Source organism: Alternaria dauci, chromosome 7, assembly GCF_042100115.1.
Source record: "Alternaria dauci strain A2016 chromosome 7, whole genome shotgun sequence".
NCBI lineage: Eukaryota > Fungi > Ascomycota > Dothideomycetes > Pleosporales > Pleosporaceae > Alternaria > Alternaria dauci.
This window is the reverse complement of record NC_091278.1, coordinates 1,987,032-2,011,236: the sequence shown is the minus strand read 5'-3', so window position 1 is coordinate 2,011,236 and position 24,205 is coordinate 1,987,032. Positions and strand designations below refer to the sequence as shown.

At 51.9% G+C, this 24,205-nt stretch overlaps 5 protein-coding genes across 5 annotated transcripts; 2 read left to right on the top strand and 3 right to left on the bottom strand.

Annotated features, from left to right (window-relative positions):
• Positions 1-5,040: 5,040 nt before the first annotated feature.
• ACET3X_007786 (uncharacterized protein) lies at positions 5,041-5,833 on the top strand (the record flags this gene model as incomplete). Its single annotated transcript, XM_069453970.1, has 2 exons — positions 5,041-5,340; positions 5,390-5,833. The coding sequence occupies 2 exons, from the start codon at positions 5,041-5,043 to the stop codon at positions 5,831-5,833; spliced, it is 744 nt and encodes a 247-aa protein (XP_069304949.1).
• A 313-nt stretch (positions 5,834-6,146) lies between these two features.
• On the bottom strand, positions 6,147-8,831 carry ACET3X_007785 (uncharacterized protein; the record flags this gene model as incomplete). Its single annotated transcript, XM_069453969.1, has 4 exons — positions 6,147-7,200; positions 7,250-8,032; positions 8,083-8,644; positions 8,765-8,831. The coding sequence occupies 4 exons, from the start codon at positions 8,829-8,831 to the stop codon at positions 6,147-6,149; spliced, it is 2,466 nt and encodes an 821-aa protein (XP_069304948.1).
• Positions 8,832-10,568: 1,737 nt separating this feature from the next.
• ACET3X_007784 (uncharacterized protein) lies at positions 10,569-18,600 on the bottom strand (the record flags this gene model as incomplete). Its single annotated transcript, XM_069453968.1, has 4 exons — positions 10,569-10,601; positions 10,660-14,951; positions 14,999-15,889; positions 15,936-18,600. 4 exons carry the CDS (start codon positions 18,598-18,600, stop codon positions 10,569-10,571), a joined length of 7,881 nt encoding a protein of 2,626 aa, XP_069304947.1.
• Positions 18,601-19,359: 759 nt separating this feature from the next.
• Positions 19,360-21,490, top strand: ACET3X_007783 (uncharacterized protein). Its single transcript, XM_069453967.1, has 2 exons — positions 19,360-19,846; positions 20,043-21,490. Exons 1-2 carry the CDS (start codon positions 19,481-19,483, stop codon positions 21,279-21,281), a joined length of 1,605 nt encoding a protein of 534 aa, XP_069304946.1. The 5' UTR covers positions 19,360-19,480; the 3' UTR covers positions 21,282-21,490.
• Positions 21,491-23,134: 1,644 nt separating this feature from the next.
• Positions 23,135-24,074, bottom strand: ACET3X_007782 (uncharacterized protein; the record flags this gene model as incomplete). The annotated part of the gene is made up of 4 exons (XM_069453966.1): positions 23,135-23,484; positions 23,602-23,788; positions 23,849-23,978; positions 24,031-24,074. The coding sequence occupies 4 exons, from the start codon at positions 24,072-24,074 to the stop codon at positions 23,135-23,137; spliced, it is 711 nt and encodes a 236-aa protein (XP_069304945.1).
• Between the last annotated feature and the right edge of the window lie 131 nt (positions 24,075-24,205).

Genomic DNA, 24,205 nt, shown 5'->3' with positions numbered 1-24,205 from the left:
GGATGAAGGATGTCTTTTGCCATGGTAACACCGACAGTTCTTATATACTCAGCGTTCCATTTCCTCTCTCCTGACGCCACTCCATGTACACTTGTGGCAGTGTAGTAATGTCCGGTGAATGGCCGTTGGTTGCATTGGGGAGAGCAGTAGGATAGTGATCAACAGCGTGAAGTCTAGTTGCAGTCCTTGCTTAGTCGATCTACCGGTATGACCCATGCGCTCTTCCATTGAAAACAGTATCTGTGATGCAGATCGGTGGTCGTAGTCCCTTAAAGGTGGATCTGCCAGCACAGACGCGGTGCCGAGTGTGACTGAATGTAGCTGGGATTATGAGGATAACCTCACCGTCTCTTGATGCCTGGGACAGTTACTATCTTGTATGCTCAAGCAGTATCCTTGAACAAATCCAACTCTTTCTTGCGATAGGCCAAGTATCGAGGAAACTTCACTCAGGCGCATCGCGCAGAACGAAACTTTGAGGCAAAAAGACAATGTTCATGTATTCTTGTGCCTACCCAGAGCCTTCACGTTTGACCTCATCGTTCAGGCTATTCTGTTACTGACGATTGGGATCTGCATCAGAGGCAGAGGCATCGATACCTAAGCGCATGACCCGTGGCTTCCAAGTGGATTGCCGTGAATAACCCAAACAGTACCTGATTAAATTGCATTGGCCACGAGGAAATCCAGGTACAGCCGATGATCGCGCAGACAGCCCCGATTCATTGGCCGACACCTGCGCGGTTCTTTGTTTCTTGTCAGTTGTTTGTGGGGCATAGTAAGCAGCACTCCTTTTCCGTGTTGCTCATCGGGCCGTGAGTGTCTGTTCCTGTACGAGTAAGTTACGACATAGGTGCTCTAACGACCCGGGTACCTTTAACAGCTGCCAGCGCATAATCTGTATCACTGAGTGGAGAATTGCTGGATGGTGTAATAATCAGTGTCAGTGTCAGTGTCAGAAGCCAACCTTGGAATACATGCAGTCAAACGATGGACCCTGGCTCTTCCCGGAAGTCGCAAAGAGCATAGCGTTGGCTAATAAAGCTTAGCGCGCTTGCTCTGAATGACGACGCGCGCCAGACGTCCCACGATGACGCATCGTCTTGGCATTTCATCCCCTAACCTGAAGTCGGCCGTTACCTATCCTATCTTTGCCGAACTGGTGGAGGATTTACGCTGTTGGAACAAATCGAGCCGCTGGTCAATTTCCGACGCGTCCGCACACCACGTGCCTTCTCCACATCCTTCTCCACAGCTAGGATACTATGTACATCGGTGTCGAGCTACACGCATCTTGTCCCTGGATGCCTACCTGCATATCTTCGCAGCGACTGTGGAACATGCATTCACGACTTCGCTTTCTATCACACGCGGAGGTCCACCAACCTCATCGTCCGTCTATCAGCCAGGATAACAGAATTTAACATCTGTGTGCCTGCACATCGTCATATGCATTGACAAGTACTTGAGCTGCGGAGGAAACCGTTTAGTGAACGATCACCTCAACACTCGAATCGGCCCGAGTCAGCAACTCCTTTCTGCAACCAGCTTTCGGTTTAGGGCTGCACGTAGAACCAAATAAAACATCGCACGGTCCGATACCGTATGATGTGTTAGGTTGAAGAGTGGCGTGACAACATCCTTGTGGCAGCGATGCCGACTTTTGAGAACAAAACCATGCATTAAGCGCTTCACATAGGGCCTTCTAGTTGGAATGTGTAGAGACTAGTCATAGAACTCATCCGTCACATGGCATTTTGGGCCACGAGCTATGCCAAGGTAGCCTGCTGAGATGTCACAACCAAACTGCATTACCAGGAAAACCAATCATGAATAGTACTATTGAAATACTCCAAGCACTCGTCGGCGACAGTCTACAGTGTAGGTTCGTCTAATTACCTCACCTAGTTTGCTGGTATGCCACAAGAGCAGGTTCAGTGTCCACCGCACTTCGTTTCTGCTGAGAGACCCTTCTATTCATAATCCCTAATTTGCAGATTTTCGACCTTTCGTTTCTCTCATCACCTCTTGAAGCGTAGGTTCGTTCAAATCACGGACATTGTCACTCCTACGATACTTACAGTATACCCAACGACGACATCGATCAGACCGTCTGTGACCAAATCGGCGCGGGATATAGCAACACGAATAATGAAACTGGCATACTGGATGATACCCGCGAGTTTCAAGCCGTCAAATATTATTCCGTAACTCTCTTCGATCCATCAACCATGTGCCTCGATAGCCCTGCTCGAGTGTAGGCTCGCCTTCCCTTTCTTGGCTCCACGTCCAAACACTCCCGAGGTCGTACCTGTGGTTGTCTCGTGGCAAGTTTAGTCAACTCTTGAAAACGACGCTGCTACGCCCTTCACAGAAAACACTAGACGGGTTAGCTAGGCAGAAGGCTAAGGCCTCATGTCCATGGACTTCTGTGAAGGGCGTGCTGCGGATATCTAGGTTACTTGATTTGTCCGCCGCCCAAACTATAACAGTGCAAACAACGTACGTTTGCTGAGGAATGCGTGTAAAAGATTCACTTTTTTGACCTATTTACTAAAAGGTATTTAGGCACGATCCGAGAACTTGACCCTACACCTTTCATACTGTCGACTACCTTCTCTACATAACTTACTACGAGCATTACCCTCAACCCTTCTTACCACTCATTACCGGTGTTTGAACACGGGAATAGTTCGACCACCAATCATGTCCCTCCTTCTTACCAACAGCACCCCGAACAGCGCCATCTTAAGTCTACCCGATGAGATACTCCTTCCGATCACTAGGTATCTCTTAGTCGAACCTCGCTTCGACCTGGAAACCTACCAAGGTCTGGTGTGTCTCGCCCTAGTAAATACCCGCTTTTCCATGATTGTGCGAAGTATCTTCTAGGAGCGCAAGGCTATCTGCGTTCCGCTTGCGTCAGCATGGGCCTTATTTCGAACGCTCCGAAAGTTCCCCGCCGCCCAGTGGGCCGATAAAATTGAGTCTCTCGAGATCACAAGCTTTTGGTCTCATCAGGCTCCTTGGGAGAACTATGGTGGCGACTATGATGGGTACAGACGGACGAGTTGGAGCAGCGGCCGTGAACGCAGCATCCACCACAGGCTGCGCGCTGGACTTCTTACACACGAAGATGCACAATTCCTAGCGAAGATGTCATGGAGGCGATTCAACATTGAGGCCGATACCTCCTTTCGAAAGGAGTGTCTTAACGCCATCCAAGAGGCCGATGATGTTAGTAACATTAAACGGGTCTGGAAAGACGCGCTACGAGCAGGTCATACGCATGCGTTTCTCGCCTTGCTCCTGCTATCACTGCCGAATCTCCAAGCGCTACTGCTCGGTAGTGGCCACACATTTCATTATCCGATGATGTTGAAGGACGCAGATCCACGAGAAGGACCAATGAGCCCGCAAGCTGATGGCAGAATACATTGGTGTAGCGATACTTCGACGCAACAATTGAGGAGACACAAGTATCTCGCTCAGGTGTTCAAGAAGAGCTACTCGAGGCTTACGAAGCTGGAGATGCCATTCTCATGGACCGACATTTCTCTGGAAAGGATTCAGTCACATCTACTGCAGCCAACATACAGCAATTTTCACGGCCTGCAGACATTGACACTCCCCGAGATAGCGCTCCCAAGATTGCGCTCCGTACATGCCAACGGGATGGTATACTCAGGTCTTCCCGTATCGCTAACATCCCTGACAATCGTCGACTGTGACCTTGTTGCGACGTGCTTTGCGAGGGGAACGATGCATCAAATGGTCCTCAACCCTGTCACATATGTTCCAAAGCTACGCGCTATCAGTGTCTATTACAATCATTCTCGTGACAATAGTCCAATGCACTTGGGGCCTCAAGACTATGCGCGAGCGAAGGAACTCGGGATTGAACTTGCCCAACACATCCGGCAGCATTCGTTGGCAGCTGAGGACGTGGCGGGCCAACCATGGAAACTGAGTATGAACGAGCTCGACGATATGGCAAGACTACCGTCACGTGATAGATATTATCGACCGGTGGCGGGATACTGGGTTGGGAAGAAGCAAGGAAAGGTCCACCCAGTTGGTAGTGCAAAGGCGCATTTCAAGAAACGTGGTGGCTTCTAGAGTATTTCGGATAGGAAGATTGTATCGAGACCTAGAGTGATTGAATATAATGGCATAATTGTGTGTCTGTTGCAATACTCATAGAGTGATTCACCGGACCACAACAAATATTGCGTGCCCCTGAAGGACATTGGCTGAATATTATGGGTCAGTCAGCAGCTGACCACTAGATAAAGTGACGCCTTTCCCCCTGGCAATCGCGGTCGCGCTTGTGGAGCTCACCTACACGGTCACTGCTTGTGTGCACGAATGCAACAAAGTGACGTTCTCTTCTTCGTCGCACTGGTCGGACTGAGATGAGACCACGACCCTGGCGCTAATCTTAGGCATTGCGGAGAGAGTGCCTGGTGGGTTGGTTGGTAGCCTGATAAGGCGCAGCGCGCCTAGTGCCTGATTAGAACTAGTGTGGCCGTGGGGCTGGAGTTTCCCGAGGTCAGCGTCCTGAGCAGGGCTGTGTAAAACACTCCCAGCTCCCAAAACCATCTTCCGGTTCGCGACCAGTTTGCGGTGTCGTGTCCGAGTTAGCCGTTCGTCGGTGAGATACCGCTCTTGGCGCATTCAATCAATCCCCGGGAGCAATGTGATCCTGGGTTGAGACATGTGCGCGCGAGCTTCGACCACCACCAGAATACGTGTAATGAATGCGCCTGCCGAAGCAACAAAGATAGGAGGAACAGCCGTTGGAATGCTGAAACCGCGACCCATCTCCATGCTTGCATATGATGGTACAGGGATGTTCGAACGCTGATCGTTGACGCCAGGATTAAATCTCTAGACCACTATCCGTTTCATACACAGCCTCTGTCACAGCCATTTTGGGGGCCGTAAACACATGCTGGAGATAAAGATTCGATAGTCCCACTTGCCTCATCGCATGGAGGATCTGCTATCGAAACGGCTGCGACGCACGCCACTCCCGCCATGAAGTTCATCGACCTCTTCGTAACGCTCTGCCATCTCCTCCTTGTTACTGAAGCCGTCCCGGTGGAAATAGGGGAGCGGTGCGCCACGCCATCATGTCACCCAAAGGATTTCGAGGTTAGAGGCAGAACTGAATGCGACCTTCCTTCAAAATACACTGTAGAGTGGTTCATCGAGAATGCGATAGAGCGGCCCGAGCCAATGTCATGTCTCTTTTACACGCGCGGCCTAAGCAGGGCAGCGCGCCGCTACGCGAAGTCGAGACCTGAAGATGAGGGGCCTCCTCTTACAACAATATGGGTACTCGTGCACTTGTTATGTGTGTAGGGTTGTTTCTGACTGAAAACAGGATGTCTGGCCTAAGCAGTACTATAGCAAAAGAATTACCACCACCAATCCCTTGCGATGCATCATGCAGGACAAAGAAAAGCAAGTCCAATACTACTCTACCATGTCCAAAGCCTTCGCCTCAATGTGCTATGTCTTCGCAATCGTCATGGACAAAAGCATTGGGCTCGACGCAGCGACGGCAAACGACGTTAATCAGCACGGCCTATGGTTCCACGCCGAGTTTCCAACCCTACAACGGCTCAAGCAAGTTACCATGATCGAAGCAATTTCCGAGGATGGAGGGAAGAGGCTCAAGTATTGGACGAGCTCAGATATGGTTGCAACTATTGCGCACCATGAAGACGTTGATGATTCGGAAAAACGCGCGGAGACCTTTGATTACGACCGGGATCGGTCCACGGCTGATGATCTACTCGTTGAAGAATGGGATATGAATACGTAGAGCCTCGCACTATACCAGTTCTAAGGAACACTGTTATTCAATCTCATCAGTTCAATAGACCGCGCGCCTCATGCTGACCATAACCGAAGTCCCGTGAACTAGCCAATTTTTCTATTTGTTGCCAACGTCATATGCAGCGAAGTGGATAAATTCGAAGAAAGGACAGACGCCAAGGAAGTTGGTATTGATCTCGGCGTGGAAGCAGACTGATTATAGATTGAGGTCTAAGGCAAGCCTTATCCAGCTCAGCAACAGATAAACCAAGCAAGATGTGGATTCAAGCACATAGCAAGTTCGCTTCCAAGACATGCATTCACATGATAGAGAAATTGTTTGCCCAACCTAGAGGGCCAAACCCCTCAAATCCAGTCGACTGTACATTTTCATCTTCACTTCCTTCCCACCCAAAGAAGTTTTGTAGGTCGTCGAGGTTAAACATGGGCTGCTCGAAAGCAGTGGGTGCGTTAGGGGAAGAGTAATCAGCCCCTACCGCGTTCTCATTCGACGAAGGCATAACCTGGCCTGAAGTGACTGTAGACGAACCCTGATCAGTAGCCGGCGCCGAGAAGGGATAGCGGGTAGTAGCTGTCCGGAGAGTTGAGGGTGAGGTTGCCGAGAGTATCTCTTCGACTGGAGGAATGACCGAGACGGCCGCGTTTCGTTGCCTAGGGGTACCTGTCGTCGGTGCGGGAGCGCCGACAATGCGTCGCGCTTCGTTCTCGGATGGATCCTGAGGCGCAATGTAGTCAGCAGAGTGGCCACGAGCCAGACTATCGCGTACAGTCCCTAACCAGCGCTCGGACGTGATACATAACGACTCAGCAAGCGGGTACATAAACACCATTTCCCGCAGCGCTTGGTTGTTGTACTGCACTAGCTCGACTGTACGACCGATGACAGTACCTGCATCAGGCTTCGATACATCCAAGATCCGTGCGATATAGTAGAGCATGATGCGGTTACTGTTGTAGACGAATGATGGTAGAATAGAATCCGCGAAATGCTTGACGCCGTGCTGCAGTATATGTGAGACCAACACCGACATACGCTGCGCATGCTCAAAGCAGACATCTTGCAGATGACTAACAAATGCCTGCCGATCAGTCGGGAAAACGAATGGCTCTTGGTTCTTGAACAGATCGGGGAGAGCGATCCGATGTACGTCGCACATAACGTGATGGTACATGCAGTGGATGAGGAGGAGTGCACCTAGCTGGTGAGTCTCGCGTCTGATGTAGATATTATCCGCGGAAAAGTCTAGCCAGGACGGCAGACTTTGCTTCCACGATTGTATGTCCTCAATGAGAATGGCAAATCCAGACCCTGGAAGCCAAGGCGGCTGCTCTTCGTCCAGATGCTTTACAAATCTATCACATGTTAGTATGAAACGCTGGTAAGAGCGGATCCCGCACTTACCGTAAGACCCGCCGCCAAATGCTAACGATGCGCACATAGTACGCAGCCATACCCAAATTATCTGCCGCTTTCGCAGGTATATCCTCTGGAGGGATAAGCTCCAGTACTGTGTCTCTCTCAAGCCGCTCCGTAACACACGGTATCTGTAGTGAGAATTGACGCTCGTTGCAAGGAAGCTGGATCTTGAGGTCTCTTTCATTGAGTATAGTGAGGTGGTCCACGCCACTACCAGCCCAGACATCGATCATATAACACGCCCACATGAGCCTTCTCCGAGACTCCCTTACAGATACCTCGTTCGGACTTCCTCCTAACTCTTTACAAAGGATGTCTGGTGATACCTCATTGTTGAGTTGTAGAGCGTGCGCCATGCGTATGACAAGGCCGGTAAGAAGGAAAGAACCCGCATAGTTTCCATTACGGGCTTCTTGATCATGAAGCAAGACCAGAACTTTGAGCTTTGTGATGGAGATGGTGCTGTAGTCAGCGAAGAACATCTCCTCTGCAGCCTTCGCCCACTGGCTTCCCGCTGATTGAATCAGATCTTTGGTCAGGGGTGAGAACGACTCACTATAGTCCAGCGCATAGAACCGAGCACCCAATGCACACATAATGTGTAGGAGGGCTTGATCAGAGGCATCCACGAGCTGACCCTCGTCTAGCATCCGAATAAATGAGGGTTTGTGCTCGAATGCGAAGACGCGAATGGGGTGAACATTGTTAAAATACGCATCCAACAATGCATGAAGCTTGATTCTTCCTGGCAGCTGTGGTGAAAACAACCTGCAAATCTTTGTTAATGCAATACAATGAGGTGGAGTTGTCAAGTATACCATAACAGGCCCGGCGGACATCCTGGCACATCGGGCTCGCTACCATATAGCGGACCGTATCCCCTCGAAGGTGCTCGAGAATCTTGGGGAGTATGGGGAGGTATTATCATCGAATCAGCACGCGTTTCCGAAGTCGGAGTCGCGATGCTCTGCACCCAAGCTGGCTCGACTTGCTCAGCATCGTAGATACATGTAGTCCTGCGCTGTTGACATCTCGTGCAATTTGGTCGTTCGCCAGAGCATTTGACTTTGGAGTCTCGACAAGGGATACAAGACCGAAATGTCCGTTTCCGCTTGATTCCTACGACTGGTTCGTACGATGAGCTCGGTCTCTTCGCAGCAGCTGAAACTCCGCCATTCTGCACGCAGTCTAGCTGGAGTCTCTCGCAATTCAGACAACCATTCGGTCGCTCATCGCACTTGACCTGGAGACTGTCAGCTCTGTGAACCCTGCTTCCTTGCTTTCCCGAGTACCCGAAGACCACAACGCCGGGAATTCGGCCACCGTGACAGTGCATTGGTGTTTCGTAGAGCTTTCCCTGTCGTATCTTGGAAAACAAAACTACAACGGAATTTCGTAACAGAAACAACCAAACGTTACCTTTCTCGCACGGCAAGTAGCGCAGGCTGTACGGGAACTGTTAGCACACCTGTCGTCATTTCGTGAGGCCATATCGCATACCATTGACTGGTCTTCTGCGCTTCTTAGCAGCAGTCTCAGGCACAGCGGGCGTTTCCGGCGACTCCATGTCTCGTTCGGGTTGTCGCTCGGGATGTCGCGTTGTCTTTGGGTTGCGAAAGAGCGAGCGCGGCGCGACGACGGGCCAGACTTAAAGCGAAAAATGACGTGCGAATCCGTCAGTATTGGCACAACGCACGCGCCCGAAAGTGAGATTATGCTGCGTCCGGGAAGGCGCGGATCTCCTTCCCCATAAGCTAGCTGATTTTGTGGTTAGCCCGCGTGTACCCTTTCCCTGAACCCCGCAATTGACCAACGCCAATTCATAAAGGAGAAGATGTCTGGTGTTTGTCTCTATCAGCCCAAATAGTTGCACGCGACCATTTGCAGGCCGCGCCTCACTTAGAGTATAGCATTCGCACGATAGCAAGACTTGGGCACTGTCGCTGATCCAGCACAACATCCATCGAAAACCAACGGACCTTGAAATAGCGGAAAGGAAGCCCTTCATCAGATCTTTACACCTCACCTGGGCACCCTCAGAAAATTCACCATATCGAAGAGTAGGCAAGACCAGTTTTGAGGAACCCACAAATCACTGCCATGATGTTTCATTAGGCAGCTTCGGCGCGAACAATCTTCGTCGATTGTTAGGTAAAGCGTAACACACCTGATCAAACAGTTGGCCAGCAACATTCCTTAGCGAGAAGGATCAATTGCCACGTATACGCATTCTGCAAAAAGCTGGCCCAGTAATGCAAGGGAAGCGCGTGATCAGGACCCTCCACCGCACATACACGCATCACCCAAGGCGAACAAGCAACGCCAAGCATACGCCAGATAAGCATTGTCACAAGGCCACCTGGTATACACCAGCGCTCAGATCATGCTCAGTAAGAAGCACTACGCCATACACGGGAAGAATCGAACACCCTGCCTAGACAACTACAGAGGGCGTTGAAATTTCCTCTTATATAGCGATACTCTACTAAGGCAACTGTATGGGGCTTTTGAATTTCCCATTATATGGTGATGTTTTATTGAGGCAACTGAAGAGGGCATTCGGTATCCCTTGTATGACGTGGTACTACCATTTAATATGCCCCTACTTGATGGTCAGGCTAATCTCAAAACTGCAAACATTCCCATCTACTCGTCCAGCTCTCTTAGCTCTTGTATTGGAACCCTTGCTTGGTATTTGATCCATGGCTCACAACGTCAACCGTCACCAACACTAATCCACTGTACTTATCTATTAAACAAGGTTCACGGAGAGGAATTACATACAAGTTATCTGCGTGAGCCTACTAACATAGCCGTACCGGGCCATGCGCCCTGCAATGCGTGCCTGTTTGTCACCATGATACGTGCTGCGCAGTATACAACTCCAAGTTCTTTCCATTCTTTCACATACGACCATAGGACACTGAAAATTAGGCTTCCCGTCCGCTCAGCCATATACAAGCAGTGTACCGGCGGATTAGTAGTTAGGTGGGTGACCACTAGCGAATCCCCGCTGTTGTATGTTTTGTGCCTTTGATTTCTTTTTGCGCCACGTGTAGTCAACTCTTTCGCGAACTGAAGCCGTTCATGGCTCGCTCTTTGTGTTGTTTTTCAAGCAGAACAACCAAGTGGAAAGTGGCACACGACCGTATCTACCTTTGAACGGTCAGAATTGAATCCCCAGAACCATATCTATTCCCTCCTCACAAAACACCCCCCAATTCTACACATCTAGCTATCTGCCCCACTGTGAGAAGAAAGCCGCACCCACAACACCAATCTAACCCTTGCGTGTTCCTTGTTATCAATGGTGCCGATGTACGCAGTCCCATTCATACTAGGAATCCCGCGTTAGCACATGTACAAAGAACACGAAAGAATGTTTATCCACTTACAACTCTGCCCTCCTCATCCCCAGTATAGACATGATTCGCCATCGGCAATATACACGTAATCGGCGCCGCAGCCGTCGGCACCGTCGGATCACCATGATTGAGCACATTGACAAGGCCCAAAGACCATTTGCTAGGCGTCATTGATGGCGTGTAGATAGTCGGTGGTGTGGGCGTGAGGTGGAAGATTTTGACGACGCCTCTCCGGTGGCCGGTGAAAATGAGCTCGCGTTCACACCACTCGTTGCCCGTGCCTTCGTAGACGGCAACGGCGGTGATGCCATCTGCGTCGTCTTCACTGTCACAGATGTCCTCGTCTAACAGCACTGCGCCGTTGAGAGTGGTGATGATAAGTCGGCTGCCGCATGCGAGCACAATGTGGCCTGTGACGCTGTTTATTTTAGCTGCTTGGATCGGGACTGGGTTACGTTTCTGTCGTGGACCAAGATCCAGTTCCCGGACGAATTCATTGCGATTGAGATCCCAGAGGAAGACCCGCCCGTCAAGCGACGCAGATAGGAAAGCGGAAAAGGCGCGGCTCGCGGCCAGTGTGACGACGGAGGATTTGTGGCCGAACAATGTGGTTGCGTTTTGAAGGTCGATGTGGCCTCGCTCGCCTTTGTTCATATTCCAGATCGACAGCGTGCAATCGGTTCCGGCTGTAATAAGCGTGCTACCATCGACGAATAGGGATGTCGTTAGCTGGCCAGAATGCAGATGCTCGAACAGTCCAATGAGCTTTTTGGAGTGTGAATCATAGAAGCGAACGCTGCCGTCTGTAAAACCCCACTCCATGTAACGATCATGGTGTGGAGGGATGTTGTGCCGGAATGGTGCAGAGCATAGAAGTTTGTCGCTCTTGCTGATGTAGTTAAGGGATGAGATGCGATCATTCGACTCAAGTAACGTGCCAGGTACGCGATGCAGGCTCTCGGCAGATGTATCGAGCTTAGTAGGTTTTGTGATGTTCTCCCTCTGCGGATGTGGTCGTTGGAAGACCTGTGGAGGCGTCTGTCCGAAATTGTTGATAACACTAATCTTCTGCGCGCGCTCCTTTTCATCCACGATAGTATCAAGATCAATCGCACCTTGGTATGTCATGTAGTGGAAGACGTTGGCGGCCTCAATTGCTGCTTCGCCTCGCTGCTTGTAACCAAAGATCAGATCAATCCAGTGGTGCAGGTTCTGGCTAACGTAAGGGCTCTCCAATGCCTCGCGTTGTTTGGCGATGAAAATGGCCGGGTCGCCTTTGGCCCAAGGAGGTAACTGGACGTTATCGATGGTCGATCCGTCGGATCGCAGACCGAAATTGTACCCATTAACATTGGTCAGGAAATCGGGGAGGAAGTAAAACTCTGGCGTAAGCTCGCGTACATCGGCCATGTTCTTTGCTGATACTGACTCCCAAACATTCTGGATCGAGTAGAACATACGGTCAGCATGATCCCACGTACCACCCTGAATGAGAAAGAAAGCAGCACTGAACGGTTGAAGGCGCATGAGATATGATGCCACAGTCATGGCGGACGAGTAATGAGTACCATAGTGGAAGGCATGACTAGCATCCCCCATCTCGGCGAAGGAACTGAATCTCTCTCTGATGAGGTGCTCTTGCTTCGGGTCTTGGATACCGATAGGTTTCCTGAGATCTCGGAAGTTGCTTGGATCGCTAAGGTCCAGCTCTTCACTATGGTAATTTGATAGCACCCAGGGGAAGACTGGGTACTGTGTGAGGTCGTTGAACGTCCTACCGGCAAGCGTGTTGACAAACATGAGATAATGGAAATTTGACATCTCCCCTTTCAGCCACTTCTTCGTCGCCGGATGAGCCGAAGCAGAGCCAAAAGCTGATGCGAAACGCGATCCAAAAGTCTGCGGTGCTTCTTCCGGGTTGCGCAGGGAGTCAAGGCGCCAAGAGATTTCGGAGTTGGCGAACTTCTCTGGGTTCGCAACATGAGAAGCTCGTTGTAGAACTCTGGAATGTATGTCGTTTCGTGCCTGGGCAGATACAGCTGTCAGGAGATAGCTGCGGCCATCATCGAAGAAGATTTCAATGCCGACGTCACGGTGGAGGAAGCGTCGCTTCGAAATGCTGATGACCTCAGTCCACTTCCAGTTTCTCACTGCATCTTCCTGGCTCCTTGGTGGTGGTCTGCGAGTGGTAACCGCCTCCTTTCCAGCAATGACTTGCACGTAAGGGTCGCGCTCGTCCGGTGGTGCTTGCCATACGCGCACGATTTCGCCATCAGATCTCTGAAAGAAGTCGTCTAGCAAGTAGAGACAGTCTTTTCCTACAATGAGAAGGCCTTCTATCGCCTCCAGTCCGACTACCCGTGAAATGTTGCAGACGTACTGCACCTGGTCGCCGCGATTGAGACTGCGCATAACCTTACGGTTCTTGTCTTCGAAGCCATCCTCATCTTCGTACATGGCTTCGACCATCTCAAAATCGTCGTCGCTAGCAGACCCATGTTCCTCTGTGGGATCACCCGATGCACCGCTTACAGCAGAAGAAGACCTGGCTGACCGTCCTTTGACAGGTGTAGCGCCAACGGCCTCCTTCGTAGAAATCGCTGGTATAGTAGTGTCTAGTCTTGGCCTCTCTCTTGGGTCTGTGTCTTTGCGTTTGGGTTGGTAGGATTGCTCTCTAGTAGTGTTGTCAATGATGATGCGCAGACGCTTTCGATCGCGACCTTCAGTTTCGTCAAGTCGCCATCTGGCAGGTGGACTCTCTTCAAACAAGCTGCATGGGCCTTTGAGTTGGTGGTCGAGCTTCGCGAGCACGGTCGCCATGTAAGTAGCGTTATCCTGCTGGTCTTGGAGAACGCGCTGATGCTTGATACGTTCGGATGCATGTATATTGGATCTCCAGTGGTTCGTTGAGTTCTCGTGGTGATTCCAAACATTATCAGCAGCAAGTTCATCAGATTGCCACTGCTTCAACTTTTCCTTGCGCTTCGCGACGCGCCTCTGAGATGTCTCCTCGGTCTTCTTATTCTGACTATGGGCAAAGTCTTCCCATGATTTGGTCATGGAGCCATAGAAGAACTTGTCCATCTCTGTCTTGTTCTTGTCGAGCCACTCCAGGAACGTTTCGTTGTCTAGCTCGACTAGCTTCTGGAAGCCATCATAGAGGTCCTTCGTGTCTCCATGAATGGCATCAGCCAAGATCATGGACGTCTCGTGGGGTTTTTGCACCATGAGGGATCGCCAGAAGTTCGCAGCCGCAAGACGCACGGCCGTGTGTTCAGATGACAACTCCGTGTAAAGAAGGTAGCAGATCATCTTCAGCGAGAATGTTTCATTGTTCACGGAAGAGAGAATGATGGGTTGCCAATACATCATTTTTTCGATCACTGCTGTTGTAGTCTCTCCCCCTTCGCTGTCATCTGATTCCGCCAAACGGAGTAGGGCGACTCTCAGGAAGGTGTTGCGAATTGATTGGATGGCCTGGGTGCAGAGTCTGACGGATTTGATTCTCGCAATATCTGGACGTTCCAAGTATTCCAGGAGGAACCCAGAGAAGTCGAGCAAGGGCTCCGCGCCATCGAGAAACCACCCCTCAAAGACAGCTTCGGACACGTGGGTCACAAAGCGCGCTAGATTCGTGAGCACACGCGGTTCGTGCAGTAGCTCCTGGTCAAACTGAAGCGCATTTTTCACTGACGAGAGCGTCTGTCGAAGGATATACGACTCAAAATACGCTTGATGTTCCTGGAAGCCGGGTGGTGTTTTCAAGAACAACCCAAGTCCAGGAAATTCTTTCCTCGTAAAGATCTGGTCCTTGAACACATCGAGAACGACCTCCAACGTAGCCTCTACCACTGAACTACCAACTTTAAGTGCCAAGGGAGCGGTGGATCTGGGAGACAGTATCGGGTTGAGCGAAGGCTGCTGCGCGACTCTCTTCTTATCCGCGGAGACTAATACAAAGGACGAGGCTCTGCGGAAAGGCAACACACGGCGGGACGAAGGCGAAGGCGATACGTCGACATTAGTTGTACGGACTACCGGTGTCTCATGCCCATTGGCTCGGGAAAGCGGGCGTATTACCACGTCTTGGCCCTCGAACGTCAATGCCGACCCTCTCGAGAGTAATTCAGTCTCTGCACTAACGCTATCAGATGTGACGATTACAGGATAGAGGACAAAGAGTAACTCCTGGACGTAGTTGGACGAGTTGGTGTAGTCGCGGAAACCTTCCGATCGTGAATGTAGCTCAGACAAGAATTGGATGGCGGAGTTTAGAACAACAGCAAAATCGTTTAGGCGATCTGTCTGGGGAGCTCGGGTATCTAGAACGGTCAGTATTGATGCAGTCAACGATACGAGCCATACCTACCAACTTTTGGTTGTTTAGCATTCAGCGACATTGTTCTGCGACGGCCCCGTGTGACTGTACCTTCACCATTCTCTTGCTTGGGCGGACCATCATCCGCTCGAGTGAGGTCTCGGTCCCGGACAATTGCTCTCAGGCCTGTTTCCAGCATTGCAGTGATTACCGGAAACACCTCAGGGTAGCAGATCCTAAGTTGAGATTGCGGTGAGTGCGCAATGAAGATGTCAACTAGATTGAAGACGTCGAAATCGCGCTCAAAATCAATGGTCGCAACATCCCGGCCGAAGAGTATCGCAAAACAGATTGTCCAGATGCCTGGGGTATTCCACCAATGGCGCAGTCTGTTCTTCATCAGAATGAAGCCTCCAGTCTTGTCCGCAAACTTCTTGACGTAGTGCGAGCCATTTACGACAAGCAATCGGGCTAAGATCTTTGCGCCAAGAACAACGACTCGTTGCTCCGGCTCAGCGAGGAGGTACAGCAGCCACTTTCCGGTGACGTTCTTTGCGAAACGAACAATTTCTTGCGGGTTCTGGGGATCGCAAAGAAGTTCTGCCAGAAGATTGAGGATGGCAATGCCTAATTCTGGCAGAGATAATGGTGGTGAGCTGGTGCTAATTGACGCTGGACTGTTCGACCGTGGAGTTGATTCGGGCGTCAATGTTGGTGTAGTTTTACGAAGGCGGGCGACACTCGCTTTTGGCCGCAACCCCCGTTTGGCATATGATGCGCGGCTGTCATGCAGCGCATACGTAACGAATAGAGAGAGCGATCTCGCGTTTTCTCCGTTGAAATTGATGACGAGCAAGGCTTTGAACGCATCAAGGAATAGTTTGAATGTTTGTGGTGTGAAATTCTCTCCTTTGAGAGCATCTGTAAGACGCTTGACGACTCCTTTGGTATGTTAGCTAGGGTCGGCGCGTCATGCAGCTATACGTACGTATCCTGTGAAATCGCTTAGCGTTGTAATGATGATGCTTACTGCCCTTGGCAAAGTGCGCGAATTGCAGGTAATATAACTTCTGGGTTTCCACTGAAGTAGCTCTGCGCCAGATCTCTAGATCAACCAGAAGTACCCTATATGCGAGAGGATTGATGATGAGTGACTCGGTCGGCTCATTTTCATCATAGCCAACGAACCGAAGGACGATTCGCAGTAACCGCATAACAAAACTTTCGCAGTCTTCTGGTGTCACATCTAACGAAGACGGGTTGCGCCCAACCAATCCCCCCATGGCACACCCGATCTTTTGGCGGATAACCTCGGCCAGAACAGCAAATCCGTTGCGTTGCTCCATGGCCTCACAATTTCGCCAATTGCCTCCAACAGCTTCGAGTAAGATGTTGACAGAACGAAGCATACTGTCCAGAGTCTGGGCTGACTGTACCAACTTCAGACCGACGGCCACGCATCCGCCGATTCGCCAGATCGCGTCATCGAGCGACTGGGGAACGACAACGACAGGGTCACCCGATAGTCGTCCAAATCCTCTTGGCTGAGACAGTGCATCGTTGACTGAAGGCACGGCAGCGTTGATGATGATTGGAGTACTATGCAGTCTGGTATACTTGTGAAGTGTTTTAGCCGACTCTCGTGAGAGGGATCGGATCAGCTGAGATTCATCGATGGCATTTCTGTCATCGTCATCCATGACGGAACTAGGGGAAAAGCTCAGCAGAATCTTGGATTCTGGCATGAGATGACTTGCATTCGCCCGAATAGCTGCTACGATGTCGGACCGTTCCTCCCTTCCAGGATGCAGTATCTCGTTGTGAACATGAAGCTCAGCGGACGTGCGGTAGGTCTGGAACGACCCAAGTCTATCTTGGAAATTTCCACAGTAACGAGGACCAAGCTTGTGGTATACGGCGATCAGCTCATCTGACAGGGGCTCAGAGAAGAGGTGGAATGAAGCAACTGAGAGCTTAGAAGCGATGACGTTTCTGCCCAGTCGGGGCGCCAAGTTCCGTGGTGTCCCCAGGAAAGCGAGGATGTGGTGCTTCGACACGCTAGAAGACATGGAGGCAAAGCTCTCCTGGCTGCTATCTAGAACCGGAGGATGTGAAGGATAGTGTGCCTTCATAGTCTCGGTGAACTCACCATCTACAAAAAGTGATGCTTTGGCAGCACCCATACCAATAGCCTTTGTTCTTTTGTGAACAACAGCGATGTGATACCACCGGCCCGCTTCGAAACGAGGTGCTTTTTTAAACCGGACACTAGGCACAACGCCAGGAGAATGACCCATGTAGGTCTGTAGGATGAAACAACGACTATCTCTTTCCAGATATGCCATTAGGAAACACGTTTGCGTGTCATCATAGGCGCCGAAGAGTGTAGTGTGGCAGTTGGTATCGAATCTATCGACCCGTATCCAGGCAGCGAACGTGTATCCGCCTCCCGTAGACATGGGCGGAAAAGGACGACCAATGTCTGGCAGTTCAATCGCGCTGAAGCCATGCAGAGAGAGATCGAACTGTATAAAGGGCGGGTCGCGAGACGAGCGCATACCGCGTAAGAGAAACTCGGCGGCCGACTCGGAAGATGCTGCTTTGCGGAAGAGGTAGTATGCATCGTCGAGCTTGTTTATACCGTACTGCACTAGGCCATCGGCCAACTCTAGCAGTAGGCCAGCTTCTACAGGAGCGCACCTGTTCTCAAAAAGAAGAGGCAAGATTGTACTCAGGACGCCAGTAACATGTAGAGCAGCTTTGTTGTAGGAAGAGATGGAAACAATCTCGAGAATGGCAAGCAACACCGAGACAGAGAGAGCCTTGGACCGTGTGCCTGGTACGTCTTCGCCAGACAAACCCCGCCAGAAGTGGAATATGGTTGGAATGATGTCTGGGTTCTGCAGTATCTCATTGCCGCTGAATATAGCGCGAACTTGGCTGCGCAGGGGGTCGAGATCGATGTCGGTGTCACTATACATGGACCGCGGGCTGGAGACTACGATTTCGGTAGCTTGTGATTCGCCATCGGGGGTGGCGTCTTCCTCCTGCCTTGAACGTATGCTCTCGACCTTTTTGTCAATGTCTCTGAATATGCGTGTCATGGCCTCTTCGCCCAATGCAAAAGCAAACAGGGTGCCGAACAGCTGCTCCTGGCCAGCATCGTCGCGCCTGCTCTGTGACTGCCCGCCGAAGATGCCGGTGCTGCCCAGGGCTTGTTCCAAAGCACTCCAGCCGCCGTGCTCGACGCGCTTTGCAAAGAAGCGCCTGTTACCGGCATGCTCGTTCAGCGCGTCGGACAGGACATCGAGTGTTCCCTTGATGACCTCGAAGAAGTCGATGCGGTCGGGGGCGGGCAGCTCGGCAGGCCTGTAGAAGCCAGAGAGCGAGCGCAGGGTAACGAGGAGCGTCTCGAAGCCGCGGACATGTCGGAAGGCATCTTTGGTGTGTGTCTGGTCGTTGGACTCGATCAGCAGCTGGCGCATGCGGCGGAGCGCGTTGCTCTGGCTGTGGAGGACGTCGGCGGTCGGGGGCGTGGTTTCGGACGCTCTGATCAATTCGTCCGCTAGGCTCCGGAGTTCGGCTATCTGGTTGTTCATGGGCGGGAGTCTGGAGGCGGCCGTCGAGGACCTGTGAGGCCGCGTCGTGGCCATGTTTAGTCAAGGCCGCTGCGGCGGAAATTTGGCGGGGACGATGGCTGCGTGGACGGCACCTTCATGTCTCCAGAGCGCCAAACCCGCACCTGAAGCTCGAGCGCGCGGAGACGGATGGCGGGGTCTTTTTCGTCGTGGGATGGCGTATGGCGAGGGCTGACTGCGGCGGGCGGGCGCCGCGTTCGTCGTCGTGGTTGCTGCTAACCCGCTCATCCAAGCTCATCCCTGTCACTCCACAGCTCAGGCAGCCGCCCAGCAACGTCGCGCCGTCGCAAGCAACCAAGCAAGGGACAACTGATAAAGAATGCGCTATTTACAAAAACAGTGCACGTAGCCTGCCTAGACCGCCAATGCAGTTATGATAGACAGCGCTCCGTGTCTCACGCGGGCCGCTTGGTGAGCTTCTGACTATCGCCTCACGTGAGGACGCATTGTGGCTGACCCTGGGGGGGATGGCTGTTTGGACGTGTCGTAGGCTGCTGCATCCCGTCCAACGCCAGACGGATACTCGTCCATACCAACTCATCTCGCAGGACCAACATGTCCACGGCCGCCTCCACCACTCGACTGTCGTTGCCACCACCGCCCTGATACCAACCATGTATCATTCATCTGATACTCATGGCGCGTGCGCTAGCTCACCCCAGCCTCACTCGCGCGGGCGCGGATATAGGTCATGCGTCATCCACCTAGCGCGCCCGGGCCATGCACCGAGGTCCTGATAAGAAGCTCCCATCGCCATAGCTACCCCAGCTGCATCCCCATCTCTCCTCCACATCACACGCCTCCCTCCCATCCCCCCTTCCTTCATCAATCAAGCCCCTTTCATCTCCCTTTTACGCTTGTCTTTCTAGTCCTCGCTGTGCGAGCTACCGCAATCATGAAGTACAGCCTCATCGCCGCGCTACCGGCCCTGGCCGCCGCGTCGCCCACCTTCCAGGCAGAGACCATTCACAAGGGCGCTGCCCCAGTGCTGTCATCGACATCGGCCAAGGAGGTGCCCAACAGCTACATGGTCGTCTTCAAGAAGCACGTCAAGGATGCCTCCAAGCACCACGACTGGGTCCAGAGCGTCCACTCCAAGAACAACGAGGAGCGCATGGAGCTGCGAAAGCGCTCATCGCAGTTCCCTGTTACCACCGAAGTGTTTGATGGCCTCAAGCACGTCTACGAGATGGCCGGCATGAAGGGCTACTCTGGTCACTTTGATGACGAGACCATCGAGGCCATCCGGAATCACCCCGATGTAAGTTCCATCTCCAGCTCCATCTACACTAAAACGCGTGTGCTGCGATTCAGGCTGCTGCGAGCTGCGTGGCCTCGAGTAGGCCCTGGCGGCCTTATCTCCGCACGCAGCTCCGGCTCCGCACGCCATAGCAACCACACGTGACGCCATCTAGGTACTTGTACCTGCATAAGACTTGGCGCTAACAACTTGATAGGTCGACTACATCGAGCGCGACTCAGAGGTCCACACTCTCGGCCACGACGAGCCAGAGATCGAGAAGAACTCCCCCTGGGGCCTTGCTCGTATCTCGCACCGCGACTCCCTGAGCTTCGGCACCTGGAACAAGTACCTCTACGCTGCCGACGGTGGTGAGGGTGTTGACGTCTACGTCATCGACACTGGCACAAACACCAAGCACGTCGACTTTGAGGGTCGTGCCAAGTGGGGAAAGACCATCCCCAACGGCGACAACGATGAGGATGGCAACGGCCACGGCACTCACTGCTCTGGCACTGTTGCCGGCAAGAAGTACGGTGTCGCCAAGAAGGCGCACGTCTACGCCGTCAAGGTGCTCCGCTCCAACGGCTCCGGCACCATGTCCGACGTCGTCAAGGGTGTCGAGTACGCTGCTAAGGCGCACACTGAGACTGTCAAGGCCGCCAAGGACGGCAAGAAGAAGGGCTTCAAGGGCAGCGCTGCCAACATGAGCTTGGGAGGTGGCAAGTCCACCACCCTCGACCTGGCTGTCAACGCTGCTGTTGACGCTGGTATCCACTTCGCCGTTGCTGCCGGTAACGACAACGCCGACTCGTGCAACTACTCTCCAGCTGCTGCTGAGAACGCCGTCACCGTCGGTGCCTCCACCCTCCTTGACGAGCGTGCGTACTTCTCCAACTACGGAAAGTGCAACGACATCTTCGCCCCTGGCCTCAACATCCTTTCCACCTGGATCGGCTCTGAGCACGCCACCAACACCATCTCTGGTACCTCCATGGCCTCTCCCCATATTGCTGGTCTCCTTGCCTACATGCTGTCTCTCCAGCCTGCCAAGGACTCTGCCTACGCTGTCGCCGACATCACCCCCAAGAAGCTCAAGGCCAACCTCATCTCCGTCGCTACCGTTGGTGCTCTCTCTGACGTCCCAAGCAACACCAAGAACATCCTCGCCTGGAACGGTGGTGGCTCTTCCAACTACTCTGAGATTGTTGAGAAGGGTGGCTACACTGTCACCAAGTCTGCCGAGAAGAACGAGGAGGAGTCCGAGTTCCGCATCACCATCCCCTCTCTCTCCGAGATTGAGGATGACTTTGAGAAGGCCAAGGAGTCTGCCGGCCGCAGCGCCCACCGCGTCGGCGGCAAGCTCCAGCACCTTGAGGCCGAGATCGAGGACTTCATCGCTGAGGAGATGGAGACCATGTTCGAGAAGGTCAAGGAGCGCGTCGCTAGCCAGTAAATGTGACATGTAATGATCGTTAATATGACCCAAGAGGGTCTACAGATATATGCTATGGGATGGGTACGGTACTGGCGTTGGGTTCTTTACAAGGAGCATATTTCTCCTATCTCATTGGGCTCAAGTTGCTGGACTGTACGTTATGGAATCACTCTTGATAGGGAACGCAATGTGAGGTAGATTAGATGTCTGGAATGGATCTAGCTTTCCTCCACCAATATTTTCCCGCAATTTCTCCCTAATGCCGCATGATAAAAGACTAGTATGGACTGGGTGACGCTGTTCGTTGCCACCTCGAGCGTACTGCCTGATCGCATCGACCCCACAGCCTGGATGAACGCAACCAAGTCTATTCCTCTTCCTGTGTTCATGTCGGAAATAAGCTCTCGCAGGCTTTTTCGTCAAGTAGATGGGTGCGAAGGAACTTCCAAGACGCAACGTATACTGCGGAGGCATACAACTGTCCTTGTTCCCTAAAAACGTTAACAAAACCAACAGCGAATGCCTTTAGGGTCCTTTTTCTGGCGTGAGGCAGAGCTTACGAAAACGAGGTTATCCGCATTAACTCAAGTCGATGGCTTTAAGCCTGCCTTTGCTTCTGCTACATGTCTGAGAACTTTGAACATGAAGCTGGTGTGCCTGTTCAACAGCTCTGCGACAGCGGGTTTATTGAGCAACTCGACGTGCGATACAATGGTCTTGCAAAAGACGTCTCGCAGACCATTGTCGCTGTCGGGCGTAGTGCTGAGAACGTGTTCTGCTACTTCCGCGAATACTTCCTTGTCCCACAATGCCTCGCAAATCGGAGAGAACTTTTCGCATGCTAGCACCTTGAGACCTGCCACATTGTATTTTTCGCCAATCTCGTACATCTGTGAGTGAAGGAGTAACATGTTTGGGTCGGCCTTGCCTGCTTCGAGGATTGGGGCGCAGACAGTGCAAATGAAGTTGAGCTCTTGAAAGCCGTTGCTGGCGCAGACGTGATGCGGGCAAACATACCTCGAGGTTGCAGACCTATGATCGTAATAGTGACATTTATGGGGAAAATCGAAGTTGTACTTGCAACTATTGGGATGGCGTTGCGACAGCAGGTCTTCGGCAGCCTGTTTCTGCTTGCATCTCTCATCGGACTCGGCTTCGTATTCGTTTTCGTAGAGGTACTGTACGACCAATCGTATAATTTCCGGTTCGTCGTGAGGTAAATCGACTTTGCTTTCACCTGCTTCCTGTTGGTAGATAGATAAGCATTCATCTCAAACGTGTCCGCAGAGTCCACAGTGGTCTTACCTGGCCAGCGGGGCGCGGAAACCTCTCAGCACGCTCGAAGAAGCCAGAGCGTTTGCAGACAATAGCCTTGTGGACACGGTACGTATCGCTTCCGCATGTGATTGTCAAGTCAGAGTAGTCTCCTGACGCTAACAATCTTGGTGCTGGTTAGTACGGTGCTTGATTTGGCTGAGTTGTACTGCTCATCAGTAAAGACTACCATAAAGGTATACACAGCTCTTTCCCCGCTAGACTTTACAGCGCAGATAGCTGTGTATTCTTTTGGGGCACATGTCAGCAATAGACCTCTACTTACTCCCTCATCATTACCACATGCGCGTTCGGCGCTGGTGTGCCCATTGTGGTAGGTGTTCCTGAAACGAAGTTGGTGGGTGAGGAAGGGTCCAAGAAAGTTCCTGTCGGACAGAAAGTTCGGGAATTTATGCGGAAGTGAAAGTGAGAAAACGGCACTTCAGAAACGTCATCACTGAACTACGAAACACTTTTGTAATCTCGACTGTATACATCGCTTTGAATGCATCTACAGTGACTATCCATAACTTTGATGTGACAATTTGCAAATCAGTTCAGGAAGCAGCTTTGACGATTGGCTTCAGCCATCCAGCCTCCTCAGCCAGCCTTCTGAGCACACTATGTGCAAAGCCGGGATAGGTGTCAAGTAAAGTCGCAACGGCTGGTTTGTCGAGTAAACTGATATGGGAGACGATCGTTTCTGCGAGCACCTTTCGCAAGCCAGTATCACTCTCAGGTGTTGTAGTGAGGGCATGTTCGACTGCCTTAGCGAACGGCTCAGTCTCCCAGAAGGCATCACATGAGAGAGAAAACTTCTCTTGGGCTAGTTGTCGCAATTCTGTGATGTCGTACTTGTCTGCAACCTCGTACATCATCGCATGGATGAGGAGTTGGGTGCCATCGCCTGCTATTCTCGTGCACTCCTTGCAGACAAAGTTGAAACAACTTTCTCCACATATCCCCCCCCCCTCCATACAGGTATGATGCTGGCATAAGTATCCATCTGGGCAGTCAGACTCACATGAGTGAGGGAAGCTGTAGTGGTATTGGTCGTCTTTGATCCCCGTAATGATCGGTCTGCCGGCCTTGTCGAATCTACTTAGCTTAGGCAACTCGGGGTCGTATTCGCACTCGTAGAAGAACTGCACCAGGAGCCTCACGGCCTGTGGATTATCACGGGGTAAGTCGATCGTGCCCTCCTCCGCTTCCTGCAGAGAGAGTATTAGCAGGCTTACACATTGATATGCTTGCAAACTGACCAGACGTACCTTACCCACAGGAAATCTCTCAGCCTTCTTGAAGAACAAAGACTGAGGACAGACGACTGCCTTGTGTACGTTGTAAGTATCCGGGCCGCAGGTAATGATCAGATCGGAGTAATCGACTATTGAAAGCAAGCTAGCGAGTTGTATTAGTGGAGAGTAATAGTTGCAAATTCTCGTTAGCTTACGCCTTCAATCGAGCCATGTGCGCATCACGAGGGCGCCTGGCCATCTTTTCTTTGAACGAGAATTTATAGGCCTCTGATTTTACTGAGTGTGGCGTTGACGAAAAGCCTGTTCGTGGAGAGCGAGATGGGCGAGAGCGAAGCACGGACGTGAGCGTTCTATGAAACTAAGGTGAAG

Bases quoted from the DNA above. Each gene is read 5' to 3' on its own strand.
- ACET3X_007783 (XM_069453967.1), top strand. From the start codon at position 19,481: ATGAAGTACAGCCTCATCGCCGCGCTACCGGCCCTGGCCGCCGCGTCG. The intron at 19,847-20,042 runs GTAAGTTCCATC...ACAACTTGATAG, and splicing joins CCATCCGGAATCACCCCGAT to GTCGACTACATCGAGCGCGA.